Source organism: Plasmodium reichenowi, chromosome 7 (assembly GCF_001601855.1).
Source record: "Plasmodium reichenowi strain SY57 chromosome 7, whole genome shotgun sequence".
Lineage (NCBI taxonomy): Eukaryota > Apicomplexa > Aconoidasida > Haemosporida > Plasmodiidae > Plasmodium > Plasmodium reichenowi.
The window spans coordinates 1,031,710-1,045,093 of NC_033652.1; the positions used below are offsets into that span (position 1 = coordinate 1,031,710).

At 21.3% G+C, this 13,384-nt stretch overlaps 3 protein-coding genes across 3 annotated transcripts; 2 read left to right on the forward strand and 1 right to left on the reverse strand.

Moving 5' to 3' along the window:
• PRSY57_0725900 (hypothetical protein) lies at nt 1–7,697 on the forward strand (the record flags this gene model as incomplete). Its single annotated transcript, XM_012906912.2, has 1 exon — nt 1–7,697. A coding segment is annotated over one exon (7,697 nt), but the record flags the coding sequence as incomplete, so codon positions are not given.
• Nucleotides 7,698–8,931: 1,234 nt separating this feature from the next.
• Nucleotides 8,932–9,805, forward strand: PRSY57_0726000 (1-cys peroxiredoxin; the record flags this gene model as incomplete). Its single annotated transcript, XM_012906913.2, has 2 exons — nt 8,932–9,144; nt 9,296–9,805. 2 exons carry the CDS (start codon nt 8,932–8,934, stop codon nt 9,803–9,805), a joined length of 723 nt encoding a protein of 240 aa, XP_012762367.2.
• Nucleotides 9,806–10,419: 614 nt separating this feature from the next.
• PRSY57_0726100 (60S ribosomal export protein NMD3, putative) lies at nt 10,420–13,092 on the reverse strand (the record flags this gene model as incomplete). The annotated part of the gene is made up of 1 exon (XM_012906914.2): nt 10,420–13,092. The coding sequence occupies one exon, from the start codon at nt 13,090–13,092 to the stop codon at nt 10,420–10,422; it is 2,673 nt and encodes an 890-aa protein (XP_012762368.2).
• Between the last annotated feature and the right edge of the window lie 292 nt (nt 13,093–13,384).

Here is a 13,384-nt window from a genome sequence, read left to right on the forward strand (position 1 = left end):
ATAATAATATGAAAGAAAATGCTTATATAAATAATCCAGAGTTTCCATTCAAGAAGCTCAATATTGAAAAATTAGAAAAGATAAGGAAAAGTGTCAGCTTATGTAATAAATCAGGAATAAATAATTCCAAGAGTAGGGAACACTCCTTTGATAAGAAAGTTGCTGATAATGTAAAAAATAAAGATTTGGAAAGAATGAATTCATGTACATTAAGTAAAAATGTAAATAATAAAAATAAAAAAAAAAATTTTATTGAGAGAAATATTGAAAAAATATCTATGTTAAGTAAAAAAAATAACATGTTTATAAAATCTATAAAAAATTGTAATAGAAAACATATTATTGGTTATGACTTACAAAAAGATGATAACAAAATAGATATGAAACAAAATAGAGTTAAGAAAAATTCTGAATTGTTCAGCAGAAATGTATCAACTAATTCCAAACGCGATACATTTACAAGTGATGAAAGGAATAATGACATAAGTAAGAAAAAATATGAATTAAAAAAGAATAATATAACAAATATTGTTGATTATAATGGTAATAATAATAATAAGAAGAAGAGTTCTAAGAATATTTATAATCATAAGAATTCTTCATATAATATAAATCAAAAGGGGAATTCAAAATTTAAGGATATATCTTTTGAAAGTTCCAGAAATTTGGATACTACATCAAGTATTAATTATAATCATAAGACGAAAAAAAATATTTATGACCGCAGGGCATTGGTGAGACGACAAAACACTCTTTTAAATGAAGATGTGGATAATAAATGTGTCAAAGGTAATTTGAATACTCATACAAAAAGTAAGGAAGATATAAACGAATTTAACATTAAAGAGAATTATGATGGTGATAATAATGATGATGATAATGATGATGATAATGATGGTGATAATAATGATGATGATAATGATGGTGATAATAATGATGATGATAATAATGGTGATAATAATGACGATGATAATGATGATGATAATGATGGTGATAATAATGATGATGATAATGATGGTGATAATAATAATGGTGATAATAATGATTATGATGATGATGATAATGATAATGATGGTGATAATAATGATTATGATGATGATAATAATAATATTGAGAAACGTGCAAGACAAATAAATAGTAGGCAAAATAAAGAGAGATGTAATACTGTGCGAAAAAATATACAAGAAGTAAATGAAGACACTGGCCCTTTAAATGAACAAAGTGATGATGATAATAATAATAATATGAATGTTATTATAAATAGAAACATTCTTGATGACAAGAATAATGAAATGGAAAAAATAAAATTGAATGAAAATTCAAATTTAATATTATCATATAATGATATGGTTATGCATGATAAAAAAAGAAACCTTGGTGATTTTGAAAATATGAAAGGGTTTAATGAAACACATAAAGAAGTCAATTTTTATCCCTCTAAATATAATTTAAAAGATAAAAATATTAAAAGCAATAACCATATACATATTAACAATGAATATTATATTAATCAAGATAATCATAATGAATATTCTTTTGATAATAATTTTTATAAAAGTAATATTTCTAAAGAAATGGAAAGTTCAAAGGAATATCTTTCTGGTAGTGAATTAAGCAAAGGTGATTATGATATGGCAATTGATAAAATGAATAGAAGGAAAGAATCGGAATCTATAAGTAACCATGAAATTTATAGTGTACATGAAGAAAAGAAAAATTATATGAATAATACAAATGATAAGAATATTACTTTAAATAATTCTGAATCATATGAAGAAAGAAATGATAACTTTTCTAAACCGATCAGTTCGAATGATAATTCATCTGTAGGTAGAATAACAAATGATACATCAACAAGTGGGAAGAATTATAAAAATTTACCAAGAAACAGTGAAATTTGTAAAAAGAATTTAACTAATGATTATATAAATTTTATTAATAATGTTAGTGAGAATTTATTAATTTCGGAGCAAGGTGATGTCGAAGATTTTTATTCATCATATGAGGAAAAATATAAGAAGAGATCAAATATTCAACATAATAAAAATAATGAAAAGTTTAATAAATCTAATGATAACCAATTTTATAGAAATAAAATGTATGCGTTAAATAATCAATTAAATCATAATATATATTTAGATGATGATACGAAGGAGGGTATAAATTATGAATTACAAATATTAGAACAAAATAATGATGATGGAATGAGAAAATATAAAGACACACAATTAAATGAATTGACTAAAAAGACCAAAGATACGTATGAAAATTCAAATTGTGAATTTAATAAGAATACATTATCATATGATAAAGATGTAGAACATATTAATTGTACAGACAATCCATATGATAATTATAATAATTCTTATATACAAGGAGAAGAAAATGTATATGGAGAGCAATATGTATATGATGATTCTAAGATGGGAAATAATATAGATAGATATGATAATTTAAAAAGTTATAAACAAATAACACATTTAGAAAAAAATCACACTGTTGATAATTTAATTGAAGAAAGAGGAAATGTGTATAATTATATAAGTGACCAAATATACTTTAATAATGAGATTCAGAATGATGAAAAAGATATTCCTAAAAATATACTAGTTAATAATGTTGTAAATATGGAAGAACAAAAAACAATGTACAATGATCGAGGTAATTTGAAAAATGTATATGACGATTCTTATTATGAAACAATTAATAATGAATATAAAATACAGATTAATGAAGAGAAGAAAAATAAATTTTTATGTAGCTCGAACGATACATACAATACAGATATAGTAAAAATGTATAACAGGAAATTATCCTATGGTAAGGATAATAAAAAAGAAAATAAATTATTAAACAAAAATATGATATTGAAAGAAATTTTTGGTTCAAACTATGAATCTAGTTTGAAAAACAATCTGAATGATACTGTTAATAATGTGGAATCTGATGTTGATGTAAAAGGTAACCATGAAGAAGGACATGATGATGATACTAATGAGTTGGAGGATCTAGAGAATGATGTAAAGGATGATGAAGAGAATGAAGAATACAACGAAGACATAGAACAACAAAATGATTATCTAGAAGACGACGACGTAGTAGATAAAGAAGACGAATTGGATGCTGAAGAAGTACAAAGGTTAAGTAATAATTACAATACATTAAATAATAAAGCTACAAATGATGAATCAACCAAACATATAATATCAAATAAAATCAATGATGAAGATTTGAAAAAGGAAAGGATACAAAATATGGAAGAACATGAATATATACCATGTGCTAGTAATAAGTCCATATCAAATAATTATCATGTATTATCAAAATCGGAATATGATAAGAGTTCTTATGTTTGTGAATTATATAATAATAATGACGATTCTTTGCTTAAAAGATATGAAGAAGGTTCCTCTCCACTAATTTTAGCGAAACCGGTTTTTAATGATAGAGAAAGTGAAATTAGTGTTAATAAACATATTTTAGGAGATAGCAATAAGAATCTGTTTATGGAGAAAAGAAAAATGGATGATTTTAATAAAAAACAGAAATACAATGAAGTAGAGATAAATGGGAGAGAAAAGAATAATTTTGTAGATAAAACAAAAGAAATGTTTGAATATATGTCAAGGGGGTCATGTGTTTCGTTAAATGCTGTGAAAGTGAATAATTCAAATGATGATAGGATAATTAAACAGGATATGAATGGAAGGGATGAAATGGAAAATGAAGAAGATATGGAATATGAAGACGACATGCAATGTGAGGAGATGGAAAGTATAGAAGAAATAAATAAAGAGGATAATACCATTGATGATGACACTAATGAAGGCGAATGCGTTATCATAGAAGAGACAAACGAGGAGGAAAATGATAACGAATTTGAAGATATTTATGAAGAAGAAGATATGGATGAAGAGGAAGATATGAATGAAGAGGGAGATATGAATGAAGAGGAAGATGTGAATGAAGAGGAAGATGTGAATGAAGAGGAAGATGTGAATGAAGAGGAAGATGTGAATGAAGAGGAAGATGTGAATGAAGAGGAAGATGTGAAGGAAGAGGAAGACCTTTATGATGAAGAAGAGATTATCCAACAAAATATAGAAAACATTCATGGTGTTCTAAGCAATAAAACTGGAGAATGTGATATGCGTAAAGAAAAAACATATGAAATTGAATCTGAAAAATATGGGAAAAGTATTTCAAATAAGTTTGAAGGTATATCAGGAATTATGAGTAAGACGGATGAAAATATAAACACTAATGAAAGGGAGTATAATTTTGAGAAGAAGCAAATAATAGGAATGTGGGAGAATTCTTCTAATTATGAATTCAGGAATAATAAAGAGATAACTGATAAGGAGATAAATTATATGAATTCATTTAAGAATAGGTTAGGAGAACTGGATGAAAAAATTAGAAATCGAAAAAGGATATATGAGGAAAGGAAGGAAATACAAAATGATAATACTAATAATAATAATAATAATAATAATAATAATAATAATATTAATATTAATAATAATAATAATATTAATATTAATAATAATAATAATAATAATAATAATAATAATAATTACTATGATCATACTAATGATGGCAATTTTCCTAATGGCAAGAAAAAAAATATAATGTCCAAATATATAGATAACAATTTTTTGATATACAAAAGTGATATATTTAATGAGAAACCAAAGGCGCGTAATTTAAAAACCTTACCACTGAATGAAGAAACACTGAAAACGTATTATGGGAAAATTCGAAATAGTAAGGAGAAGGGTGTTCTATATGATTCTTTGAGTGATAGTTATAATTATCGAAGGAAAGAGAACAAGATGAGAAGAAGTTATTATATGAATTTATATAAAAATAGAAAAGGTGATAATGAAGAGTGGAAATATAATGATATAAGAAATGGAACAATGGATGGCGTTTGTTTTGATGAAGATAAATATAAAAATAGAAAATATTATGATAAAGAAAAATATGAAGAAGATAAATATTATGAGAAAGAAAATAATAATGAAATAAATAATGTTGAAAATTATTACAAGAAGAAATATAATCATTATAAGCGTAATAATGAAGAGGAAGAAGAAGAAGAAAATGAATATATAACAACAAATAAAAGGAGAAGGAGGAATATACAGGAATTAGATAATATAATTGTTAATAAAAATTATAATAATATATTTGAAATGAATGTAAATTCTAGTGGTTATGATAGTAGTCTTCATAAAGATATGAAGGAAAAAATGGGTTACATAAATGATAAAAATAATAATATTGAAAATAAAAAAATTAATAGTTCATATAATGATAATAATAGCCAAGGTAATAATGATAATAGTGTATATAATAATAACAGTAGTCAAAATAATATATCTTATAATAATAGTGTTATCTCTAAAATGGTATTATATCCAAGTATTAATGAAACAACGAATAGTAGTAATACGGTTGTATCTAAAAGAAGTAAATATATATTAAGACATTCAAACGTATCTTCTAATTATGATGACGTTCCTATGTTTTTTAATTTTATAAATTGTTGTTCTAGTGTATTAGGTTCTGAAATTATTTATGTAACAGATGAAACATATGGCAAATGTGAAAATATATTAAAAGATAAACCATTTAATAATAATACAGAGAAGGGATATTATGAATATATATCAAATGATTTATATAATTTATTAAACAAAGATTTATATATAAATAATGATAATAATAATAATAATGATAATATTAATCATAATCTATATGGTTATAGCAAATATAATGAAATATCAAGAAATCATTTAGACTTATATCCATTTGGAGAATTTCCAAAAGCTAATGAAGTAAAAAATATTAGAAATACATTACATTCTAAATATATTACACCTACAAAATATGAATGTCCTGGTTGGTTAACCAAAAGGAGAATAAAGAAATATTTCGATTTCTGTGTTATAAAATTATGTAAACCTACATTGATTAAAGGAATAGATATTGATACAAATAATTTTTTAGGAAATTATGCTCCTTATATTTCTATTGAAGGTGCATATATTGAAGATGAATTACTCTTAAATCCATCGTCTTTTTCAAAATATGTAGATGAAATCCGATATGATCAAAAAAAGTATAATTCTTTTATATTAGAAAAAAATACATATCCTTATTCTGATTACACAGATGGTTTAAAGGACACAGTAATAAATGATAATGTGTATGATAAAAATTATAAAAATGATACGAATCATAGTATTATATTTAATAAAAATAATAATAATGTATTGAAAGGTAGAGATGAAATTGAACTAACAATAGATGGTAAAACATATTTTAAAAGAAATAAATATTTTTATGAACCAATTTTAATAGAAGCATTGGATAAATCTGATCACGAATATGAATCTTATGTTGAAATCTTAAGATACAATGATAATTTGAAGAATTTACAAAATAATCCTAAGTCGACATCATTTATTACTAACGGAAATGAATATCGTTATATTAACAATAAGTTATATACTTTAATCGATGTTACTAGAGAGATAGCTAATAGACATCCTAATATATATAATATGTGTTTGTCAAATAAAAATTCTTCCTTTTATATTTCACAAGAGGAAAATACAAGTATGAATAATATAAAAGGAGAATACCTTAACAGGGGGGAAAATGATGATCATAAGAAAAATAAAGATAATGATGAAGGAATAAATAATAATACTACATGTAACAACTGGTATGATACTATATATTTTAGAAATGGAAAAAGAAAAAATGAGATAAATGAAAAGAATATAAATACAACACATAATAGAGAAAAGGATACTTTAAATTATGACTATAATAATTATTATAATACAAGTACACTATTTTTAGATAATGATTATTCAGTAGAAAAAAGAATATATAACGAATTACATCAGAAATATCAATGGGTATCGATATTAGAAGATGAGAGAATGAATCCAGGTTTTAAAAATTATAATCATAATTGTTTTAATATAAATACATGTAATAAAATATTTACTCATTTAATTGTATGTTTATTACCTGATGGAGGTATTAATAAATTAAGAGTATATGGAGAAATAAAAAATAATGAGAAAGCAAGGAAAAAAAATTATAAAAAGACTATAAATGTTTGTAATATATTAGATGGTGCAAATATTGTATATACAACAGATGAATTTTATGGAAAATCTGAGAATATTTTAATTGATCATAATTCTGATTATGTTATGGGATGGCAAACAAGAAGATCAATTAATCGACCTTTACGCTATGTAGAAAATTTATCATTAAATAATATATCATCTATTTTCTTAAATAATAATTATTGTATAATAAAATTAAGTTATATTACTAATATAAAATATATAGAAATAAATACTATTTTTTATGAATATAATTCCCCTTTATGTGTTTCTATAGATTCTTGTAATTTAAAAGAAATACATCCACAGGAAAAAACAAAACAAATACAATTCTTTAATGATCATATTCAAAATATCCAATGGGTACAATTATTACCCTTATCATATATTAAAGGAAATCATATAAATTTTTTTTCAATTAATAAAATATTCAACAAAACATCTTTGAGTGATAATCTAATATCAACACATTTACGTTTAAATATATATCCAGATGGTGGAATTAATACCATAAAAGTGTATGGTACAGTATTAGAGGATTAAAATAAATTAAATTAAATTAGCATGAAGTATATGATGAGATAACAAAAGGAGTTGTACTTTTTTTTTTTTTTTTTATGTATACATTTTAAATTGTTATATGTGTATATGCATGTATGTTTTTTTTTTTTTTTCATTCTTTTTTTTTTTAAGATGATTTTACCGTTATATATATGAATAAATGTAAATATATGCTTAGAGCACATTTGTTTAAAATAATGTCTATATAAGTAACACAAATATATATATATATATATATATATATATATTTATATTTATTTATTTATGCATTTTTTTTTTATATATATATAGATACAGATGAACTATTATTAGTCATGTTTATTATCATCTTTTCTATATATAGAATATATTTTAATTTTATATGAATTCTAACTCTTTCTATCATATATATATATATATATATATATATATTATGATAATAATTTAATTAAAAATTTAATATGTAATATATTGTTTTACTTATTTGATTGGGGGCATATATATATAGTATGTATATGTGTATATTTGATTTTGTTATCACTTGAATTATTATATATAATATAATATTTTCTTTTTAAGTACACATATATTTATTATTATTTTCCTTAAAAAATATTATATTATATATATATATATATCAAATTAATATATTTTTATTTTTCATAGTATTCTTAATTTTTTTATGAGAAAAACAGTAATGTAAAATAGTTAATTACTTTACATTTTTGAAATATAAATGTGTATTTGTATTTATGTATATGTATTTATTATAAAAAAAAAATAAGAAAAAAATAAAATGATAAATGGTTATTAATATGATATATCTTATTGGTCCCTATAATATTTAATTTTTAAATTTTGTGTACTTTTTTTTTTTTTTTCTCTTCCTTTTATTATATGAATGAAGAGATTCCTTAAGGATTATATTTCTCAAGGAATACTTTTACTTTACATTTATAGGATATAAAATGAACTTGTATGTGTATATATAATTTTTTTTTCATTAAACAAACTTTTTTATATTCTAAAATTTTTGGAGATTCATAAGAATTTACAGGATAAAAATGAGTATATATATATATTATATATATATATTAAATAATATCATATAAATAATAAATATATTAAAAATAAATATATTTTTGTTGTATATATAATTTTTGAATGTTTATATTATATTATATTATATTATATTATTTTATGTTTTTTGTGTAATATATAATTTGAATAGTTGAAAATGAGAATGAGAAGAACAATACTAATATTTAGTGTTCTATTAATACCTCTTACTTTTTGTTTTAAAAATGCTTTAATTAAGCATTCTATTAATATAGTATCCAAACGAGGAAACTCAAAGAATCGGTTTTCCCAAAAAGTTTATGAATCCAAAAATATAGATTTGGAAAATGATATAAAAGAAAATGATCTTATTCCTAACGTGAAAGTTATGGTATGTATAATAATATTATAAATGCACACTTAATATAAATAAATAAATAAATATATAAATAAATGTATAGATATATAAATGTATAAATCTATATATATATATATATATATATATATATATATATTTTTTTTTTTTTTTTTTTTTTTTCAAGATTGACGTAAGAAATATGAACAACATATCTGATACCGATGGGAGCCCAAACGATTTTACTTCAATAGATACACATGAATTATTTAATAACAAAAAGATTTTATTAATCAGTTTACCTGGGGCATTTACGCCTACTTGTAGTACAAAAATGTTACCAGGATATGAAGAAGAATATGATTATTTTATAAAAGAGAATAATTTTGATGACATTTATTGTATTACTAATAATGATATATATGTATTAAAGAGTTGGTTTAAAAGTATGGATATAAAAAAAATAAAATATATAAGTGATGGTAATAGTTCATTTACAGAAAGTATGAATATGTTAGTAGACAAATCTAATTTTTTTATGGGAATGAGACCTTGGAGATTTGTTGCTATTGTTGAAAATAATATTTTGGTTAAAATGTTTCAAGAAAAAGATAAACAACATAATATTCAAACAGACCCATATGATATATCAACTGTCAATAATGTAAAAGAGTTTTTAAAAAATAATCAGTTATAAATAATTTTAAAATATAAATATATTTTTTTTTTTTTTAATTCATCAATACATATAATATGTATATGTCTTCCCTTATTTGTAATACCAAATTGATATATTAAACCTAAAACATATATATATATATATATATATATATATATATATATTTATATATACATTATTGTTTTGTTTATTAATTTTTTATTCAATTTTTATTTAATTTTTTTTTTTTTTTTTTTTTTTTTTTTTCTGTGTGTGTATGTCTTAATAATAACATATTAAAAAAAAAATGAGAATATAAAAAAACGCAGGTAAATTCAAAAAAAATATATATTATAAATAAATAAATAAATATATATATATATATATATATATATATATATGCAAGGTGGTTATTAAATGTACACAGACATATACAAAATGTATTCACATATTTTAGGAATATGAAAAAAATATAATTAAGAATATTTTATTATTATTTTTTTATATCTATTTTTTATTTTATTTTACTTTATTTATTTATTTATTTTTATGTCATAAAATTATACAAATATATATAAATATATAAATATATATATATATATATATATATATATATACATATAATCCTTATGCACATGAAAAGTTAAAAATGTTCACGTTGACGTTATTGCCATATTTTCAAGAGCCTTACAATTATTTAATAATATTCTATTAAATATATCTTGTTCGTTAGCCCTTTTCAATGTTTCAATATTATTATTTTGAACTTGTAAATAATTTTCTATTTTTTCTTTTTCTTTTGTTTTTACTTTATCAATAATTATAATATTATAATTATCATTTTTTTCAAGAAATAAATTTATTTCGTTATCAAAAGAATGTTTTCTTAAATCATATGCATTAACATAATCTCCTGGTCTCAGATGTTTAGCATTACATGTTTTTGTTAATATAGTAGTTCCATTGGATTCATCATATAATTCTACAAAGGCATAAACGAGTTTATCTAATTTAACCTTCCTGGATGAAGATTTGGCACTTTTTCCATCTGTATAGATATCTGAATTTTTATCAAAATCGTTTGGTTTATGAAGATTTTCTTCTTCATTATCCGATGAAGAGAACACAAATGAATTTTTATTAATATCTTCTAAATTATTGGAATCTTTTTTTTTTCTTTTTAAGTTATTTTTATTTGTACTATAATTATAATGATTATTATTCATATCGTTTGATAACAAATGGTTATCTTCTTCGATATTATCTGAGTCATCATCTTTTGTGTTGATTCCCTTTTTTCTTTTATTTTTCCTCTTCTTATTTTTTTTTTTCCAAATATTCGTATGACCATTGAGATTGATATTATCATTGTTTGATATGGAAGGGTTCATATTATTATTTTTGTGATTATTTGTATTTACATCGTCATTAATATATTCAATGTTGAGTATTAAAAAGACCTTTGCATCGGCTTTACTTAGAAGAGGTAGAAAAGGATTTTTGTTATATCTTTCTGGAGATACATAGACATGATTAGCTGACGAAAAAGGATTTATTAAGATAATAAATATAGATACATGTATACATAAATAGAATACATTTTTTATACCATATTTGTTTGCCAGACCTTTTGGGAAGAATATTAAATCATATTTACATATTGGACATATATCTATTGAAAATGTATACAAATAATTATATGTATTATTATTAGCATCATGATTTATTAAATGTTTAGAGTTTTTACATTTTGACATAGTTTTACTTAATATAAAATCACAAAATTTTAATGCATCTGTTCTTGATAAGAAATGGAAATCTAAACCATCTGGATTAGAAACAATATTAATAATATTTTCATTCATATTACATTTTAATAATAAGTTTTCTAGAAAAAGTAAAGTCTTTTTATGTTCTACTTTTTGTCTAACAGAAACACATGTATTATAAGTATAGGGTGTATATTTTTTTTTACAATCATCACATTGTGTATATTTAATAACATAATGTATAATTATTTCCATTTCACTAATAAAATTATTAATTAGTTCTTCTTGTACACTTACATGTACTTTTAATCTTTTACTATGAGGTTCCGTATATAAAAACTTGGCATCTAATATTTTTAATTTTTTTAATTTATTTACTTTTTTTAAACATAAAGCTAGCAATTCTTTACTTTCGAGTTCACAATATACCCATCTATTATGTAAATATCTTTTACATTCACGACAATAATATATTAAATAAGTATCTTTATTTATATTTATACTATTACTTTCAATGTTTTGTAATATACAATTATGGCACATTTTTGACGTATTTGCTTTAATGCTATCACCACAAAGTATGCATGAAATATATCTTAGATTATTATCATCATTATTATTATTAGAACTCGAATTTTCTGGATTATTTATATAACTACCATTACTATTAATATATGATCTATCATTATTTTCATTTTTAACATCTTTTAAGGTATTTAAAATATCTACAAAAGATGATGATAAATAATTATTTAAACTATCATTATATGATTTGTTAAAATCAGGTGATTCATTTTTTAATATCCCTTTTATTTTTTCTTCATCTTTCTCATTTATATATTCATTTATTTCTTTATTAGTACTTAAATCATTATTCCCATTCATTTGGTTATAATATGAAATATTAGGATTCTTATTTATGTTATCTATAATATTATTATTTTCATATGTACTATAATTTTCTTCTTGGTTCTTCAAGGATGAAAAACCATTCATAATAGTAGAAGGATGTATATGATGATTCTCTGAATATTCCCTTTTATCATATTTTTCATATATCACCTTTTCATTTGTAATATTATCTTTATAATCTAAATTCATATATTTATTGTAATGATAATAATTATTTTTATTTAAATGAATATCATTTTCTATATTTTGTTCATACATATTTATATTATCTGTATCATCATATTTAAAATTAAAATCACAATTTCTGCTTTCATAAGTACGATACCCATTTTTTTCGTTAGATATATTACCATTCCATTGTTCCAATATAGATTCTTTTTCATCTAGATCTTCTTTCTTTTTTATATCATTCTCATCTTCTTTCTTACAATAACTATTGGATTCACTTTCACATTCTAGTTCTTTTTTATTTTTTATATAATCTTCATGTTCATCTATAAAAGTAACTTTTTTTACAATTTTCATTTTTAAATTGGTTTCATTGAATTTTTCTTTAATACAAGGGATTAAAGATTTTCCTGGGATTTTCATTTTATCATTATGTTCACCTTCTATAATCAGCTCATCATCCTTTTTCCCATTCATTCTTTAAAATGATATACGTTATAAATATATATATATATATATATATATATATATATATATATATATATAAATATATATTTATAAAATATATTTATATTATATATGTATTATTTAATCAACGGTTTCTTATTTTTTTTTTATACCAATTTAAAAAATAAGATATATTTATAAATGAGAATATTCCTTTTTTAAAAAGTATACATATATATATATATATATATATATATTTATTTATTTATTTAATTACAAAATGATTTGAAATTGTATTATCATGATTTTAATTAAAATGTTG